This window comes from Podarcis gaigeae (assembly GCF_964106915.1).
Source record: "Podarcis gaigeae genome assembly, chromosome: 1".
Classification (NCBI taxonomy): domain Eukaryota; kingdom Metazoa; phylum Chordata; class Lepidosauria; order Squamata; family Lacertidae; genus Podarcis; species Podarcis gaigeae.
Window position 1 is genome coordinate 132162724 of NC_139678.1, and position 18387 is coordinate 132181110.

At 50.6% G+C, this 18387-nt stretch overlaps 1 protein-coding gene across 1 annotated transcript; it reads right to left on the reverse strand.

The window, feature by feature from the left end:
• Nucleotides 1–14588: 14588 nt before the first annotated feature.
• Nucleotides 14589–17687, reverse strand: GBX2 (gastrulation brain homeobox 2). The gene is made up of 2 exons (XM_083755474.1): nt 17164–17687; nt 14589–15924 (listed from the first exon to the last, which is right to left on the reverse strand). Exons 1-2 carry the CDS (start codon nt 17669–17671, stop codon nt 15398–15400), a joined length of 1035 nt encoding a protein of 344 aa, XP_083611600.1. The 5' UTR covers nt 17672–17687; the 3' UTR covers nt 14589–15397.
• Nucleotides 17688–18387: the final 700 nt, after the last annotated feature.

Genomic DNA, 18387 nt, shown 5'->3' on the forward strand with positions numbered 1-18387 from the left:
CAGATTTGATCCCAAAACTAGGAGAAAACCCAGACTGGCAAGGGTCATCCTACAAAGCAACCCAGTTACTAACCATTTAATTCATGCCAAGACCTAAATTTGCATACATAATGTGGGTGGTGACAGCCATATCCATGCGTAAATAATACAAAGGATCCCTCACACCTGTCCTATGGTGGGAAAGAGTGCAACACAACCTTCACTGTCTTGCTCAGTCCTCTGCACACTCATTTCAACTTTTAATTGTATTATTTCTCTAATTTCTACAACATGGGATCAGTTCTGTGACTAAATTCATCAAAAGCCAGAATGAACTCCGTGCTCCAGGCAAAGAATGCACAAGTCTTTGGAATGTGCTCATTTTAATGAGGCAGCTGCAACTGCAGCATGTTGGGAGATTTCAGTAGTGGATGGCAATGAACATTTGAAATGCGGGGGGAACGAACCAGTCACTAATCTAGGCAGGCCAGACTTCTTACCACCACCACCACAAAAAGAAGAAGAAATATGTTTGAAGGCGTACTTGTTGTTTAGCCAGCTTGCTAGGAAACCTCTGTAGTCTTCTTCCAGAAAGGGGAGAGTGATTAGAGGGACTAATTGAGATCACCTTACTTTACAAATGTTACTCTGCAAAATGAGACAGGAAAATGGATTGATCTCAACTATTATTCATTAGGGAAAGTCCTTTATAAATTTCAGATTAACAATTTCTCTTCAGGAGCTATGCTGCTATCCTTCTCTCATGGTAACTTATCACTGCACTGCAAATGTTGAACCATGAAACTTACTAGAAATTTTGTGGAACTAAAAAGAGTTCATCACCTTTTTGTTTGTTTAAAGAACTGCTGTTTGTTCAAAAGTACATAATGCTCAGTTGCAATGGCTACACTTAAAAAATACTGCTGTCTACGGGGTTCAGCCCTCTATGTAGCCATGCCAGTTTGTGAAGCGTTTCTTTTGGCCCTCTGTTTTCCAAGTTGATCAAACTCCCTCTCTGGAGGCTCCACGGGGCCTCTCTCCCATGCCCAAGGGCACAACTTTGTATGGGAATGCAAATTGAGGCAGAATTCTTCAGATCAGGAGCACAATTCCCTCATCTGTAACAAGGCTATTTCTTACGTATCCTGACAAGTCCTGTAAGTGACTTATCAGTAACAAAATATTATTTCACATGAGAATAAGCTGTTGCATCATTTTCACTGAGAAGTCCCCCCCCCCCATAGGGGTATCACACAAAACGAGCTTTTGGTGATCATGTGGGAAATCCCTTAGTTCATAAATCTGCCTTCAAACCTGAATACTGTACATTTCTCCCCGGCCTAATTTGTTGTCTGTTCACCAGACAAGGGTCTGTCAGTATGACTGAGTGCCGTTGAACCTTCCTTCGCTTGGTGCATCTTCATTCCCCCTCCCCCCCATTCTCAGCCTTGTGTCTTTCTGCTTGGCCGTCCTCTCCTGGTGATATTGACTGAATTGCTTTTCCCAGGCCACTTTGGGCCTGTATTGGCAGAGGAATGGTGCTTTGAGAGTTGCTCTCACAGTCACAAAGAGGCTGGCCTATCTAGGCCCGGACCACCGACTGCAGTTAGAGGTTATCTTTAGAGTCTGAATTCCAAGCTTTATGAGCAACAAATGGGGAATCAAACTCCCTTGGCCATGGCGGTATCAAGCCATTGGATTGTAAGTGGCCCCTGGGCAAGTAGATCAGTTCAGCAGTATCAAACCCCTTAGCTGGAATGAAACTTGTTTCTTTTAGGATATGGATGTGGGTGGAGGGAATAAAATAGAAACATCTCCCCACCTCCCACCCCTAGTGTTCCTGTCAGTCTCCATGCATTGATTAGACTCATGGAACAATTGGCTGCGCTTAAGCATGTCACAGCCTTTTATGTACTGAAAAAGGGAAAGGTAGGCAGATAATAATGGTGGTTGGAAGCCATTGAGAGGAACACGCATCCCCTTTCATCTGCCCTGCCCCCACCTCATTTACTCCAATTGTCTAACTTCTCACATTTCTGCCTTTCTATTTCTTTAGCAGGGTAGAATCATGTAACCAACAATGAGTGACTTGGAATCTCATAATTTCATGATGGCTACCAGATAATACATTAGATCAGTTCTTGTCAGCCCATGTGCTGCAGCACCCTGAGGTGACTTGATGGTCAGTCAAGGGAGCTGCAGGGACCCTCCTTCTCTCTCTCCCTCCCTCCCTCTTGAATCAAGTCCCAGATTCCTTCTATCCCTCCTCCAGCTACACTCTCCGTTTTTGGCACATCAGCGGGTAGTCTGCCTTCCTTTCTGTCCCTGACTACCCTGCCTCCATGAAGATGAAGTTCCCCAATGGCTGCCCTTGCCTTAACAAGTAGGTAACTGGGGGAGGTTAACAAGGGGCCACAACTGCAGGAGGAGGGACAGAGCTTGAGACCTCTCCAGCAAGGGAGGGAGGGAGAAGGGGTTTCCGTGCCTGCTGTGCCATTTAGGGGGGGGGAAGGGTTGCTTCATCCCTGCTCAGGTGCCTGCCTTCTACTCACAAGTAAATCCCAACAATTTCCTGGTGTTTAGCTGAATCTCTTTTCTGGAGATGGGGATATAAAGGATATAAAGAAACTTGAAGTTAGACTCACACATCTTGATGATCAGTTTAGTCTGTGCTTGAAAGCAAGGACACAGAATATTAGGGGATCATTTGAAGGGTGGGGGGAAATGGTCCAAGAGTAAGAGAGGAAATTGGTCCAAGTCCCTAACATCATCTCCATGGGGTTGTTTAGGGCTGGGCAGGTGGGATGTATCCCATGAAGTTGTTTATTATTACTACTACTACTATTATTTTCCCTCTCTGTACTAAATGTCTTTTCACCCTTTCTCATGATACAAGAACCTCAGGACCATCCAATTAAACTGAGTTTCAGAAGATTCAGGACAGATCAATGAAAGTATTTCTTCATCCAGGGTATAGTTAAACTATAGAACTCATTCCCACAGGTTGGTAGTGATGACCAGCAACTTGCATGGCCTTAAAGGAGGGTTAGACGTACATCAGTAGCTACAACAAATGATGGCTCTGCCCCACGACTACTGTCTGAGGTCTCTGAATATTAGTTAATGGAAACCATAGTGGGGAGAGTGTTCTTGCACTCAGGTCCTGCTTGCAGGCTTGCCATGGGCACCTGGGTAGCCACTGTGAGAACAGAATGCTGGACCAGATGGCATCGGGCGGACCCAGCAGAACTGTGCTCTTATGTGCTCCTTGAGGACATGAACTCTGGGTGCCCTGTTCTTGCCACAGGACTCTTTTCTGGCTTAAATTTCAGGAAAGGGTCAACTCCCTCAAGGCCAACATTTTGCTGCCTTGATAGCAGGCTTCTGTGGGATGCGATGCATAAGTAGCAGTCAAGTACAACATTCCTTGTTTCCCTAGAGTGGACATGCAAGGGGATGTTTGGTTCAGCCAGTCAAAAACTTCCTGTTTCCTCCTGGGCTGGAGCATCCTTCCTTTTGCATGTGACTAGAGGTGGGTGTGACCTTACCTGTGCAGGTAACAAAAGCACAAGGCATGAAGCCCTCCTCCCTTCTTTTCCATCTTCCTTTCATTGTCTGAACTGCAGCGACTGCTAGTCTGCAGCCACTGGGATTAACCCCCCCCCCATATGGGGTAGATCCATATGTACATATGCCTTCTGGGATCCAACTGTGAACAGAATGTGAGTAAACTACTTTTATATACTTTAAACAAGATTGTGGCTTGTTTATTCTTTTAAGAGGGAAATAAGGGATATTACCAGGAATCTATTGAAAAGCTTAAACAAGCTTGCAACCAGCTACCTGCTGTGTGTTTAAAGGGGAATGTTAAAACTCTGCTAAGTTATAGAACTTGCTAGCACAAGTTAGGAAGGATATTAATAAACAATATATCCTCTCCTGCGTCCCTGAACATTCCCACAGCTTCCATATCTTTCACCAGCCTGGTATGCTCCGTATGTTTTGGGTGTCATCAGCCCCACCCAGTACAAGTTGGTGGTGGCTGCCCTGTGTGGTTGTGGTAAACACATTAGGTGATACCACATTATCAGGTTAGCTCACATAGGCTGAATTAAACTTCTGAGCAACACTGAAATAAGACACCATGCTATTGCTTATGAGACTGCACATATGATGCACTTCTTAATGAAATCAAGTTTTCCTCATCTCAAATGGCACTTGCCCATTTTGTTTGCAATTCAGATTTGTAAGTTGCAAATTGTAACAGAGTTCAATTTATGCATCCCCAAGACGGTGCCAAACAAAAGTGTTTTATGGTTTTATTTAATCTTCCCTTGCAAATGTTCCCTCTGTGCATGACTGTGGGCTGGGAAACAAATGTGGACATTCTGAAATGTCAGTTTGAGAAAGAGGGGAGAGTCCTTATCTTCCAATAGATGTGGCATGTAGACATTTCATAGTAATCAGTAGCAAAATCCAGAATCCAGTCCAGTTTGAGCCTTGACCCCGGGGGCTATGAGGGCAACTTCCAGTGACAGGGATGAGAAAAGTTTAGCTGTGAAGAGAGGAAACCCCCCCCCCTCAAAAAAAGGGAGCTACTAGGGTCTAGGGACTCAGGTTTTCTTGAAGTACACAGAAGGCAGAGCAACAACAGCTGGCTGCTCCCATCAGAGCAGAGCTGTGACAAAGAAAGTCATAGTGAAGGGAAAATTACATTTTTCGCAGCTCCTTAACCTGAACATCCTACCTGAATTCAAACATTACTACCCTTTTGAATTTGACCTGGGCCAGCTTTTGGGGGGCCAGCAACTTGGGCCAGCAACCATATTATGCTACCCAGCGGGAGATTTGAAACACACATTCATACATGAGAGCAGCAGCTAGGACAACTTCCATGGAGGGAATCAGTTCTGAGTAATCCTGCTGAGAACTGGGTTTATTATCCAAGCCACACTTGCCTGCTGTTTTCTTTCTATCCTGTCCAATAAGCTAGTCAGCAAAAAAAAGAAGGAAACAAACAAATAAAGGCTGCATCAAAATTGTCATTAATAGGCCGAATATCAGTGGTTAAGATGAATGTATTGCCAAAGATGTTGTTTTTATTTCAAGTCCTACCAATTATTGATAATGTGAAATGTTTTAAAGAATGGCAGAAAGCTTTGTCTAAATTTATCTGGCAGGGGACGACGACCCAGAATTAAATATAAATTACTTACAGATTCAAAAGAAAGAGGGGGGTTTTCCCTGCCTGACCTGAAAATATACTTTGAAGAATGGATACAATTAGACAATGCTGATGTTCTTGACTTGGAGAGGTTTGACAATTTATTTGGTTGGCATGCTTATTTATGGTATGGTAAGATAAAGGCCTATAAAGGTTTCAAAAACCGTGTAATCAGAAAATCATTATATAATGTTCGGATAAGATATAAAGATCTCTTAAAAAGGAAAACTCCCAGATGGCTCTCACCAATGGAAGCTAAGGCCCCCAAAAAAGTTAAACATGGAAAGTAAATGGTTGAGATACTCTGATCTTTTGCTAGAGGATTATGAAGGATTTAAATTAAGATCATTTGATCAAATTAAAGACAAAGTGGATTGGCTTCAATATTACCAGATCAATGAATTATTTAAGTTGGATAAGAAAAATGGTTTTGCAAAGGAAAAAACCAAACTGGAAACGGAGTTGTTAGATACTAATGTCAAAAATCTGTCTAAGATGTATAATTTATTGTTGGAGTGGCATACAAAGGATGAACAAGTGAAATCTGTGATGATAGATTGGGCAAGAGATTTTGGTCATAATATAATGATGGAAGACTGGGAAAGTTGTGGAAGAAAGGGGTTAAGTTTACTGCATGTATGGTGTTAAAGGAAAATATTATGAAAATGATGTATAGATGGTACTTAACCCTAGTAAAATTAGCAAAGATCTGTCATATGAAGGGAAGGAAGGGAAGGAAAAAGGTACCTTCTACCACATGTGGTGGACATGTCCAAAGGTGAAAGACTTATGGGAAAAGATATATAATGAACTGAAAAAAATGTTGAAATATACATTTATTAAGAAACCAGAAGCCTTTCTACTTGGGATAATAGGAATGGAATTGCCCAAAAAAGACGTTAGACTGTTTTCGTATGCCACAACTGCAGCGAGAATTTTACTAGCCAAAAATTGGAAATCACAAGAAATACTAACAGTGGAAGATTGGCAGATGAAGATGCTGGACTTTTTGGAGCTGGCCAACCTTACTGGAAGAATCCACAATCAGAAAGAGGAGGAACATCAAGAAGATTGGAAGAAATTTAAGGAATATCTAGCTAAATATTATAATATAACATAAGTGGAAATACTTGCAAGTATTAAATTGTTTTAGGATTAAAGTATGTTGAATTGTATAATACTATGGATTGAGATTATGATAAAAAGAAAGGAAGTTAGTAATCTGAACTATTTAATTGTATTGGAAAGTGAATATTGGAAAATTGCTAAAATGAGATTCAATGAAAATCGGTTAGGAAGGATCCGAGGAAGTCATTTAATAATGGAAATTAATTTGGATTTGAATTGGAAGAAATGTTATATGTTTCATTGTTTTTCTTTTTATATGTTTTGTTTTGTGTTATGTTGTATTTGTTATAAATTTTGAAAATTAATTAAAAAATTGAAAAAAAAATAAAAATAAAGGCTGCATCAGTGGGGATAAATTATTAGAACAGAATTAGAACACAACCATTTAAAAAAACAATTTATCAGCTGCTGTCTTGGCTGGCTTTGACTAGTTTTATGGTGTTTATTTTCCTGCCTCTGCAGGCAGAAATGACGGGAGCAAAGTTTTAAGAAAGTTTGGAGAGTGAACTGAAGAGAGGTCAATGCAGATCAGTTGGCAGGATTTAATAGGATCAGGCCGGTGTAATCTTGTTTTATCCATTGTAATTCAGGCAGCCACAGAGACCCCAAACGAGAGGGGAAGGGGCTTTTTAAAAGACTGGCGGTCATACCACAAAGCCGGGGGCTGGAGCCATGACAAAAGCATGAGAGGGGATGAAGTGGCTTGAAATAAATAGATTAGAGTTCTCTATGGCCCGCGCGCAGCAGGAAAAAAGAGCAGCCGCGGTGCAGGCAGGCTCCATTATTTCGCCCCCCTCTCTCCCCCCCCCCCGGCTTCTGCATGGGGCTGCAGCATTTGCCCATTTCAAAGGCCAGCATTCTCCCAGGAGGGGGTGGGGAGAGGCACGCAGAGCTCTGCCTCCATCTTGCACGCTGCAGAGAGGAAAAATCAAGCGGGACTGTCCCCATTCTTTGACTGGAAAAGGACCGGGATGGGGAGCAAGACCTCTCTCTTCCGTGGAAGGGCGCTGGGCGAGGAAGCTGGTTTTGGAGCGGCGTGATTTGTGTGGCACGTCCTGCGGGTTAGCTGCTGGTATGACAAACCATGGACATAGTTCGTTGAAGGTGCTCAGAGGGTTGTAGGCTGCGTCAAGCTAAGTGCTTTACAGAGAACTTAGGAGGTGATGCAAAAATGCATGGGAGAGGCACTGAAGAGCTACGGTTGTCTCTGATAAACTTTGGAATATAAACCCCATCTTGGGGGCATGTCAGAGAGGAGGCTGCTTTGAATAAAAGGGAAACAAATGTTTGAGCAAGCGAGTTATTCGTCTATCCTTGAATAACTATACTACTATCAGAAGACAATATCATGTATTTAAGTTTTAATCAGATTTTGAGTGTAGCATTTGCTTTATTTTCTTTAATTAAAAATGGTGGTGGTGAGATGCATCTAAAGCTTTCCCTTTAGAAAACAAAGACACCTTCTTTTGTGGAGTGACACCTTCAGGACTCGACCCGAGAGAGGGAAACGCAACCGCCCCCCCCCCGCCCCCGCTCAAGAATTGCTCTCTCCTCCCCTCGCCCCGCAGAGCTCCTGTCAGCTCCAGCCAACACTTTTTCTAGAATTGATGAGTAAATTATGGGTTGAATCCAGAACACATTCATTGCACTTCAGCCCAGCTGGAATTAATGTGAGAAAATGTTCATAATTCCCGTTTTTTTTTTTGTTGGAATTCAGTTTGTCTTTTTGGATTTGTAAAATATAAGAGCTTTTGGACATAGAAAACATAAAGTTCTATTTTTAACTAGATCGGTTACTGTAAAATTAAAATGTAAAACGTTGTATTTATATTTTATTTATTGTTGCTGTTATTATTATTGCAGTATTAAATGTAATACCTGCCCTTCACCAGCAGGTTCCAAAGTGGGTTACAGCAATTTAAAGCAAAGTTGCTTCCCAGTGCTTAGGCACCTTAGGCACCTGGTAGTCTTAAGCATCGCCCCACTGCTGCAGATAGCACTTTACAGAGTAACATAAGCAGCAAAGATTTCAGAATAATGTGAGCAGCAAAGCCTCTCTTCTCCTCGCAGGAGCTTGCCGTCTAAAATTTCAACAACAGAGGATTCAAAGGGAGGGAGGGTAAACAACGGTAGCTTCTGTGAGCTGCTCTAGTAATTCGTTGGACAGAAGAATTAAATAACAACCATTTTCATACCGAGCCAGTATTCAGCACGAGACTCCAAACAGGTTGGCAACTTTTCCAACCCACCTAAGCCACACGACGATCAGCCTTGGGCTGCTGTGGGGTGGAAACCTTAGTAAGCTCACTCATGAAATGGGATCACAAAAGAGCAGAATGTGCAGGCTGCACCTTGGAAGTGTGGCACGAATAGGAAACAGCCATCACCAGTTGGTTGAGTTAGGAGCAAACTCACTCTCGGCTGCTGAACTTTTTTTTTTTTTTAAATAACCAGTAGCGACTCGGTGATGCTATTAATTGCATTATAAAATTGTCCTTAGTGGCCTCAATGTGTAAAAGTGAAAGGAATCTGTTTCACTCAAAAGCTTGTCCTGGGTTACACCAATGAACAGGTTCCAATGAAATTAAATAGTGCAGGGGGATAGTGGTGTGTGTGTGTGTGTGTGTGTGTGTGTGTGTGTGTGTATTAAAGGAAACTGCTTCATATAATTAAGAATTTTTGATTTAGCATACGTGTTTAAATCTGAATCATAATTCCTCAATTGCATGAAAAATGGGCCCACGGCAGAAGCCAAAATGTGCATTGGCTTTGCAAAATACCTGAGATCATCTGCAGGCAGGGAGGCTGAGGTGACCTTCTGAGGGGAGCATGAAGACAGTCAACAGCAGTTTGGGGGGGGTGGGTGTGTGTCTGTGTGTTTCTGAATGGTTAAAATAGGCAATCAATTTTTATGATGTAATTTATAATTCATACAGGTTGTCTTCATACATATGGTGTTGCTTTTGTGTGTCAATGTTTCAAGTAGTTTATTACTGTGACAGTGTGATTTGCATTCATGTTCAGTTACCCCGCTCATATTTCTCATGTTTACACCATAAGGGCTGCATATGAAGATTGATCTGGCGGGGTTTTTGATCTGGCTAGGGCTTTTGCTTGCTGTTAAGGCACACATAGGAAAGTTGCTCCACATTTTAAGCTACCTACAGAGCTGGCTGCTGGTACAGGAGATGCATCTAATAGCTGGTTTTCACTGCTAGGTTTCAGAAAATGGGAGCTTCTCTCTCCATAGGCCCGACTACCGTGAGAAGCAGCTCACAGAAGTTGCAAGCAAGCGGGAAGTTCTTACTCAGGTTTCAATGGGGTTTGCTAGATAATGAGAACCAGGAAATTTATTATACAGTATATCTGAGGGGGGAAAAGCATTCGAAGAGTCTTGTGCAACCACAAAAACTAGCCCGTTTATTATGGCATTTTTAGTGGACTCTACTCCGTTTCTGCTGTGTAGTCCAGGAAAGCTTATACCACTTTTTTGCTGGAAGAGACTCCCAGGGCTACCGCATTGGAAATGAAACACCTGCATTTCTAGCTATCCTTTCTCACACACCTTTCGAAAACAGGTGATGATGCTCGGATATAGCTTGTGTTCCACACACTGAACTGGTTACGTTTTATTACTTTTTGGATTTTCTAGTCTGGAACCGGGCATTAAAAACCAGCAGAGATCGGCGCAAACAAGCTGGCTGCTTGCAAAAGCGCTGGAGGCAGCGGATTGCCAGCCGCGGGGATGCGAATGCGTTTAGGATTGCGCTGCCTCCGTGTTTTGTGCAACAGAGGCTTTCGCGGCTTCCACTCGCCCGGTTTCCAAACTGCCGTTTAAAGGACTTCAGTGCGAGCGCAAACATTCGGGTTCGGTCTAAGTCTCCTCCTTGCTGTCGGTTGGCCCGGATCTCTAACCCGCCCGCCCCCCACAGACACACGTCCCCTCCCTCATCTTCCAGGCGTCTGCTCAGTCCTGCTCTCAGTCCTGGCTGGGGGAGGGTCTTGTCCTCGTCCTTGGACTCCTTCCCCTGGCCAAGAGGATGATGCTTGCCTCCCCAGTTCTTCGCATTGATCCCCGAGTGCAGTTGCTTCCCTTTTCTTGTCTAAGGAAAGGCAGGGGTCAGCAAACTTTTTCAGCAGGGGGCCGGTCCACGGTCCCTCAGACTTTGTGGGGGGCTGGACTATATATTGAGGGGGGGAATGAACGAATTTCCTATGCCCCACAAATAACCCAGAGATGCATTTTAAATAAAAGGACACATTCTACTCGTGTAAAAACATGCTGATTCCCGGACCGTCCGCGGGCCAGATTTAGAAGGCGATTGGGCCGGATCCGGCCCCCGGGCCTTAGCTTGCCTACCCATGGGAAAGAGGGTGCGCGTGAAAACATCGCAGCTGACTCCGGCTTCAGGTCTGTGCAGGACCAGAGCTCTGTGGAGCCGGGAAGCTTGCCTACTTCCCAGTGCCCGGCTTGGGAGGGTTCGCCAGATGCAGTGCATCTTTCGGTGGCCCAGTTTACAGGCTGGCCTTCAGCTAAAAACGCCATTTCGTTTTTTAAATGGTTTTTAATGTCTGGTGCCTGCAAGAGTGAAAGGAAAGGAAAGGAAAACCGTCTCCCCACCCCCTTGAGACTCTCACTGAGCGACCTGCCGCCTTTCCTCCTGGAGATCCCGGCGCGGGTCCCTGGGGCACCAAAGGGGCGCTTCCAAGGATGCGGCGCTGTCTGCGGCTCGCCAATCCCAGCCGAAATAATTAAACCAATTAAGTCAATACAAACAGTATCAAGAGGGAAGAGTCCAGCTCTGATCCTTGGGGGGCCGCGGGGTGGGAACGAGGAGAGAGAGAGACAGGCCTGGCTGTTCTGCGGAGAGCAGGAGTCCCAGCGCAGCCTGGTGCGCATCCCCAGCCAGGAAGCCCCAGAGATGCGCAGCGGGGAGGCCTGATCCCGGCAGCTGGGAGAAGAGAGCCGGAGCCGGAGCGGGGTTGGCGCGGAGGGAAGCCCTCTTTCCCTCGGTCCTTTCGAGGAGACCCCAGCTGGCCCTCCAGTTGAAGGGCAGCAGAGTCGGACTCCCCTCCAAGCCCTTCATCCCGGCGCCGGCTGCGAGAGAGAAAGAGGCTGGCGGCTGGTTTTGCTCTCTCTTTCTGGGAAAATCAAACTTTCCTTTACTTTCTGTCTGTCAAGGTCGGGGAAATGGTCTCGTTGCTCGCCCTCCGCCTTCCCTTGTCCAGAGGCACCTTTGCCCAGCGCCATCCAGTTTCTCTTCCGGGGCCGCAGTTCTCGGTGCATCCTAAAAACCCGAATACGATTTATTTATTGATTTATTTATTTTCCCAAAAGGGAGATTTCGTTCCTTTTCCCTTTCCCGAAATAGAACATTCTGAATCCTGCTCTTTGTGGTTTAAAAACGAATTCGTTCTCCTGCCGCAGAGCTGCGTTAAATGGCACAACAATTAGCTGTAGAGTAAAAAGACGGTTGTTGGTTGCTGGCTTGCTTGTTATTTTTAAAGCGAGAAAGAAGACCCGAACCCGAGTATTTCTAATCAAATGTTAAAAGAAGCGGCTCTCGAGTTGGGTTTGCAGGCTGAGAGCGGGGCGGTCCCGGCGCTTTTCCAGCTTGGCCCTCGGGGCTCTTGCTGGGACGGGGCCGCGAGGGCTTTGTAATGATTTGATGTGCAGATGTAAGTGAAATTTATTGTAACAACAAATATAGGGATGTCAAAGCCCAGCTCTGGATTAAAGCAGGCAGCCCAAGGTGGGGGGGAGTGTATTAATTTCAAACAGCATCAGAGGCCAGTGTCTATTAGCGCGAGCTATTCTTCAGGCCCCCCCATCAGAATTAATCATTGAGAGTTAATTTGAAGCGCAGACAAGTTGCTGTTAATTTAGTGCGGGGAGGATGGGATGGAATAAAAAGCTGAGGTGCCGGCCAAGCCTCTTGGGTCTCATTAATCAGCGAGCTGAGACGGCCTGGCTTGATTACAATTTGCAAAAAAATTCATTAGAGCCTGGGCGATTGACAATTTTTCTCTCTGCCTGTGATCTGACTCATTAGGCAGCCAAATGAAAGCCAGGATGGTGATGATGACAGCTATCAACCCCCCTCGCTTGTTTATCTTCTTGGCTTCTGCCTCTGCCTTGGTGGCTCCCACTCCGGGGCTTTTCCTGACCCTGCCTGCATGCAGCACAACACGCCCCCCCCCCCCGCCTCTGCCCGGTCGCTTCAGATTATTGTCTGAGGGGGGGCGAGAAGTCGGCGGTCCTCCGCCGCCTGCTCGGGCTCTTGCGCCTTCTTCTTGCTCGCTCTCTCCCCCCCCCCCGGTCTTCCTATTTCCTCGCCGTTGTGTAGGAGGGGGCGGGGGCCCAGCAGCTCTTTCGCAGCGGAGCAAACGGGTCTTTGGGTGGCGGCTGCTTCAGCGCCAAAGAGCTGCAAAAGGAGGCGAAAAGATCCGACCATTTGCCCCGTCTGTGTGCCGGAATGTAGCTTTTCCTTTCCTTTCCCCACAAAACGCAGGTGCTTGGGCTAGAATGTCAAAGTTGACCCCTGCCCTTTTAACCCATATGCGCCTTTAAAGCTTTGACAGCCCGTTCCTCCAACTTAAAAGTTATTTTTGGTGTGCGTAGCATGTATATGCATATATGTGTGTACATGATTACGGTACTCTGATTATCCAGAAAGAGGCAGCATCTATACATAGTTGCCTGCTTCTGGGTAACCAGAGTTTGCATCCATGGAGAGCTGGGCTTGTGCGGATACGGCACACTGTCGACTCGGCCGCCTGGGATCCTGGCTCTCTTTCGCTCCAGGGCTGCACCTCGGCGCCCGCCATCAAAGCCGCTCCACACGCCGGCAAGGAAAGACTAAGGCCGACTTCAGCTCGCCTCTCTGCCTCGGCAGAAGCAAATTATTTCACTCTGAAGGCGAATTCCTGTGCAGCTCAGCCGCGGACTCTCGCCTGGGAAGTCGGGAGCCCCGACCTCACGGACATCGCACTTCAGAAACCCAGAACCGCCTCGTTTTTAAAAAAATGTTAATGCAAAACATGCAGATCTGGCTACTTAGTTGGAAACTTGAGGATGGTGATGAAATTTCCACGCCAAGAGCATCTTACAGGAGCAGAACTCGCGACGAGGCGCCTTTGCAGAGCTGCATTTCCAGGCTGTGCAAACGAAATTCTACACCTTACAAAACGATGTAGTGAAAGTGATAGATTTCTGTCCCTGTGCGACCGGCCTCCTTCGAGCCCAGGCCGGACCCTGCGCTGCTCTCTCCGTCCCGGGAAGGAAGGGGCGCTTGGCATCTCGGCCTCCTTTGCCGCTTTCCCCGTTCAGCTTTCCTTTTCACGCGTCTTGACTGGCGCCGGGGGGACCAGGGGGCCTCAGTCCCGTTTCCAAGGCGCTTTCCCGCAGGCGAGTCGGGGCAATTCTTCCGGCTTCTCCCCGCACCCAAGCCGCCTTCTCACACCCGCCTTTCCCGCTCCTCTCTGCCCTCCTGCCGCAGATCCTGAGCTTGGGCGAATCCCTTTGCAGCCTCGTCAGAACACCGAGGCGCCTCTTTCTCCGCGCATCTGCTGAGGCAGAAAGCAGCGCACCGTCCTTCGTGTGGACAGAACGAGCGGGCCAAGTGAGAGCGAAGCAGGGAGGGTGGCGGGCCGCCCCGCTTGGCTCCCGCTTCGGAAGCCCACCGAGCCCGCCTCCCTTTCTTCCCGGCAAGCCAGCCACCACCCGCGCCCCAGCCCATTCCCTTGGATTTGGGTCTGCAGAGCCCTTTCCCATCCCCTCGCAGCCCGGAATGAAAGCGGAGCTGTCCGCGGACGGCTGCGCGGAGCTGGGGTAGGCGCGCCTGCAGTTCTTATTCGGAGGGGCGGAAAGGGCTCCCTCACCCGACAACTGAAAGGGGTGGGTTTCCCCCTTCCACGGAAGCTGGAATCTCCCGTCCTCCTGCCCACGGCACCCGCGGCTCTTCCAACCCGTCCCCTGCAGTGGGAACGAATCCCTCTCCCGGTTCTTCCGACGACCCTGAGGTGAGGCGGGTTATTAATCCGGAGGGCCCCCTCCCCTGTGCTTTTGGCTGCACTGAGAAGGAGACCTCCCCGCTGGCGTCTGGTCCAGCTTTTGGGGCGCCCTCTCCTCCCCGCTGCGAGGAAAGCGCCTTGCTGCCCCTCGCGCGCCAAGAAGCCTCGCCAGACGCGCAGAAGGAAGGACAGCTGGGGTCACTCTGAGCATTTTCCCCTTTTTCTTCCTTTTCTTTTTTCAGGTTTTTATTTATAACATTACTGTGTTTCATTTCGTTTTCATAACTTAAGAAAAAAAGCGTAAACTACATTTGAAATAAATTAATGCAACACAATAGAACAACAACCAAAAATAAAAAGGTCGTGCATTTGAAATAGGAAAGGAACATGGCTTAGGCAAGGCAACCAAGTCGAGAGAAGGCCAGAACTTTAAATAAAATGGGGGAATCAATGGGGGGGGAGGGATCCACCTGAAGAATGCCTCATTCGCTCAGCCTTCCGCCGTAACCAAAAAGAAAAAAAGAAGGGGAGGGAAGGAGGGAGAAAAGAAGCAGCAGCAGCAAAAATTAAACCGGTCCTTTTCGTCTTATTTTCTCTCCCGAAAGAAACGGGGCGGGGGAACATCTCCCTTCCCCGCCCAAAAGTCCGCAGTTCTGGAATGTAAGACTTGACGCCGCCGCCCCTTTGGTCCTGTCTCAGTCCAAATCCCGCAGCCGAGATCCAGCGCTCTATATACAAAGTTCGGGCAGTCTAATAAATAGGTAAATCGTCTTTTCCGGGCTTGCGAGACTCCCGCTCCGGAACCCGACCGCGCCAAGGCACAGCCTGCGCCTCGCGGGACAGTTCGTCTTCGGTTTGGCAGTGGAGGGACCGAGAGAAAGAGAGCCAGAGGGAGGGCTCTCCCCGGAGCCCGGACCGGAGTTGCAGGGGAGGCGCGCGTCTGCTTGCTTGCTTGTGTGTTTGCTTTCCTCCAAACTTTACCCGGGAGGGGGCCGAGGAAGAAGGTGGCCTTTCCCTCCCTCTCTCCGTCTCTCTCTTTTACCTCCCCCTGGCTCAGGGCCTGGCCTGCTCCAGCTGCTGGTGTTGACTCCTGATGGCGAACCTGCTGACGTGGACGGGGATGGGCACGACGATCTTGGGGTTCCGCGAGGGCTCCCCGGTCTTGGAGTTGGCGTTGCCGGCTTTCACCCGTTTCCACTTGGCGCGCCGGTTCTGGAACCAGATCTTGACCTGCACCTCGCTGAGCTTGAGCGCGTGCGCGATCTGGGAGCGCTCCGTCAGCGACAGGTACTTCTTGCAGTGAAACTCCTTCTCCAGCTCCAGCAGCTGCTCGCTGGTGAAGGCCGTCCGCCGCCGCCGGTTCTTGCCCGTCGACGTGGTGCTGTTGGCGCTGGCCGAGCTGGGGCCGCCCTCCTCCAGCCCGTGGCCCGAGTCGTCCTCCTTGTGCGCCGCGGGGCCGGGCAGGTTGTCGTCGGAGCTGTAGTCGAGGTCGCTGTCCATGGAGAAGCTCTCCTCCTTGCCCTTGGCCTCCTCCTCCGCCGCCTTGGCGTCCTCCTTCCCCGACGCGCCTCGGACGGTTCCTGCGGGGAAGCCAGAAAGAGCACCGCGCGTTACTCCGGGCGCCTCTCCCTTCCCCGCCCGCCGCCCCTTCCCGCGCCCCCCTCCGCGCCGGGCCTGGGGACGTTGGAAGCAAGCAGGACGGCAGCGAGAGAGAGCCCCGGCCTGCCTCCGGAAGAAACTTCCCTTCCCTTGGGTCCCCGAATCAGCTCCGGGGAGGCGCAGGTCGCTGCACCCCACCCGCCAAGCGGACTCTGCTCCACCAAGAAATGGCCGCGGGGTTCGCTGGGATCAGGCCGAGATAAGCCGTGTCGTGGTGAACGCCGCCTGGCAACCATCGCCCGACGGCAATCTCGGCAAATGGCCCCTTGGCGAAGCCGAGTCGAGGCCTGCCAGGCCGAGACGCCGCTTTTTCCCAGGCCAAGAAGGGCGGCTTCGTTTTGAAATAACTTGAAGCAGCTCGAAGCCGGCGGCCCTCCTTCCCTCCCTCTTCCCAAGGCCCTTCGACGGCAGGGCAAGGTTGTCCCCGGGGAGGGGCACTTCCTCACCGCCCTTCTCGCCTCTCTCCCTCCAACTCCTGGGAAAACAGTCACTCAGGCCAGTGAAGCGCTTGCTTTCCTGGGCCTCAATGTTTGGCTTTTTCTTTGGCAAGGCTGCGGCATTTCCCCGCTCAGACCCCTGCCTGGTCGCTTCCGAAGTGATTTAAAAGGAGCAGCAAAAACGCCACCAAGAGCTTGAGCAGCAGCAGCAGCAGCAGCAGCAGAGAAGCAGCCCGAGAAGGGAGCATTTCGGGGCCTGCACCAGCCCTTCCTGAACTGGAGAAACGGGACGGAAAGGCTGAAACATTTAAACCAATCCGTACAAATGGGGCCACTGCCATTTCCAGTGTGTGACTCGGCGACTGAATTCCCCGAGTCTCCTTGGAAGAAGACCCGGCCCTCCTCTGCGCCCGGGCTGCCCCCCATCCAGACGGCCTAACTCTGCCCAGGGTGTCCTTTCAACTTCAGGAAGCTTCCTAAAAGCGACGCTCCGAAACGGAACCTCGGCAACAGGGTGTTGTTTAATTGATCCGATTCCCGCCCCAGAAAGGATAAATGTGGATTATATCTGGCCGGGGGAAGGCGAGATCACCAGCTAACCTTTGGAGGACAACCACCTGGTGTGGCCGTTGCAACAAACCCAAGCCCAGGATCCGCGCGTGGGGAGTGGGGGTCGCGCCACGGAACCCCCTCCCTCCCCGCGCCGCCGCCCGTTTGACTCACCGAGGGACGCCTGCACCGCTTCGGAGGCCGAGAAGGCCAGCAGCGAGCCCTCCTTGGCCAGGAACGCCTTGCCGTCTTCGGCCTCGGCCTGCAGGCCGTCCGCCTTGTCGAAGGTGCCCTGGAGCGCCGGCGGGGCGAACTTCCTGGCCGCCTCCTGGTGCTGCGCCGAGGCGGAGAAGGTGCCCGGCAGCGTGGCCATAAGCGTGGACGTGAGCGCCATGCCCTGCGCCAGGCTGGAGCAGAAGCTGGCGGGCAGGCTGGGCATCTGCGCGTGGTGGTGCCCGTGCGAGGGCGGCAGCGCCGGCTGGGGCAGCGCGGCCGGGGGCGGCGGCGGGGGCGGCGGCAGCACCACGGGCCGGTAGGGCATGAACATGGGGTAGCCCGTGTAGACGAAGTGGCCCGGGCTGGGCTGCGGCGGACTGCCGATGAGCGAGTCTATGCTGAAGGCAGTGCTGCTTCCCAGAGGGCGCGGCATCATCATGAGCGACGGCGGAAAGGCTGCACTCATAGAGGCGCTGCGGGGCCGGCGGGCGGGCGGGCGCGCGGGCGCGTCAGGCGGGAAGCTGGACGGGGCGGCGGGGCGCCGGCGAGGGCGGGCGAGCAGAGCCGCGGCGGCGGCGGCGACGGCGCAGGAGGCTCAGCGCGGACTGTGCCTGGCCGGGGCCGGGCGGCATCGGGGCGCGGGGCCCTGCTCCAGTCCGGCGCGCTGCTCGGGATCCGGCGGCCGGGCGGCGCTCCCTCGCTGGACTCGGCTTGGCGCGGCTGCCGGGCTGCCGGACTGGCTCCCCCGTCTGGGTTCCTGGGCGAGTGCCGTGCCCCGATCTCCGTCTGGCGCGCTCCGTCGCTCCCTCCCGGGCGCCGGCAGAACCTTTGAATCGCGCTCTTCTTTCTCATTCACATTTTGCCAGCCTTGGACCCTTCCCGGCCCCACGTGGACGCCTGCGCCTCTCGCCATTGGCCGCGGAGATGCAAGGAGGAAAGCGCGCGCGGCGTGTGTGTGTGTGTGTGTGGCGCAGTGTGGGGAGAAGCAGCGAGAGACGGGCTGGTGGCCCCGCCCCTCCGCGCGCCCCCTCCCTCCTCCCGTCCGCCAGGAGCGCGACGGTCCCGGAATCGGGGCGCGGAGGCTACCTCGGTGGGAAGCTCCCTGCCAGCCAGACGCGCGCGGCCAGGGGGCTGGGGCTGGGGCACCCGGAGGAGGGGACTCCGCGCGCGTCTGCGGGGCTG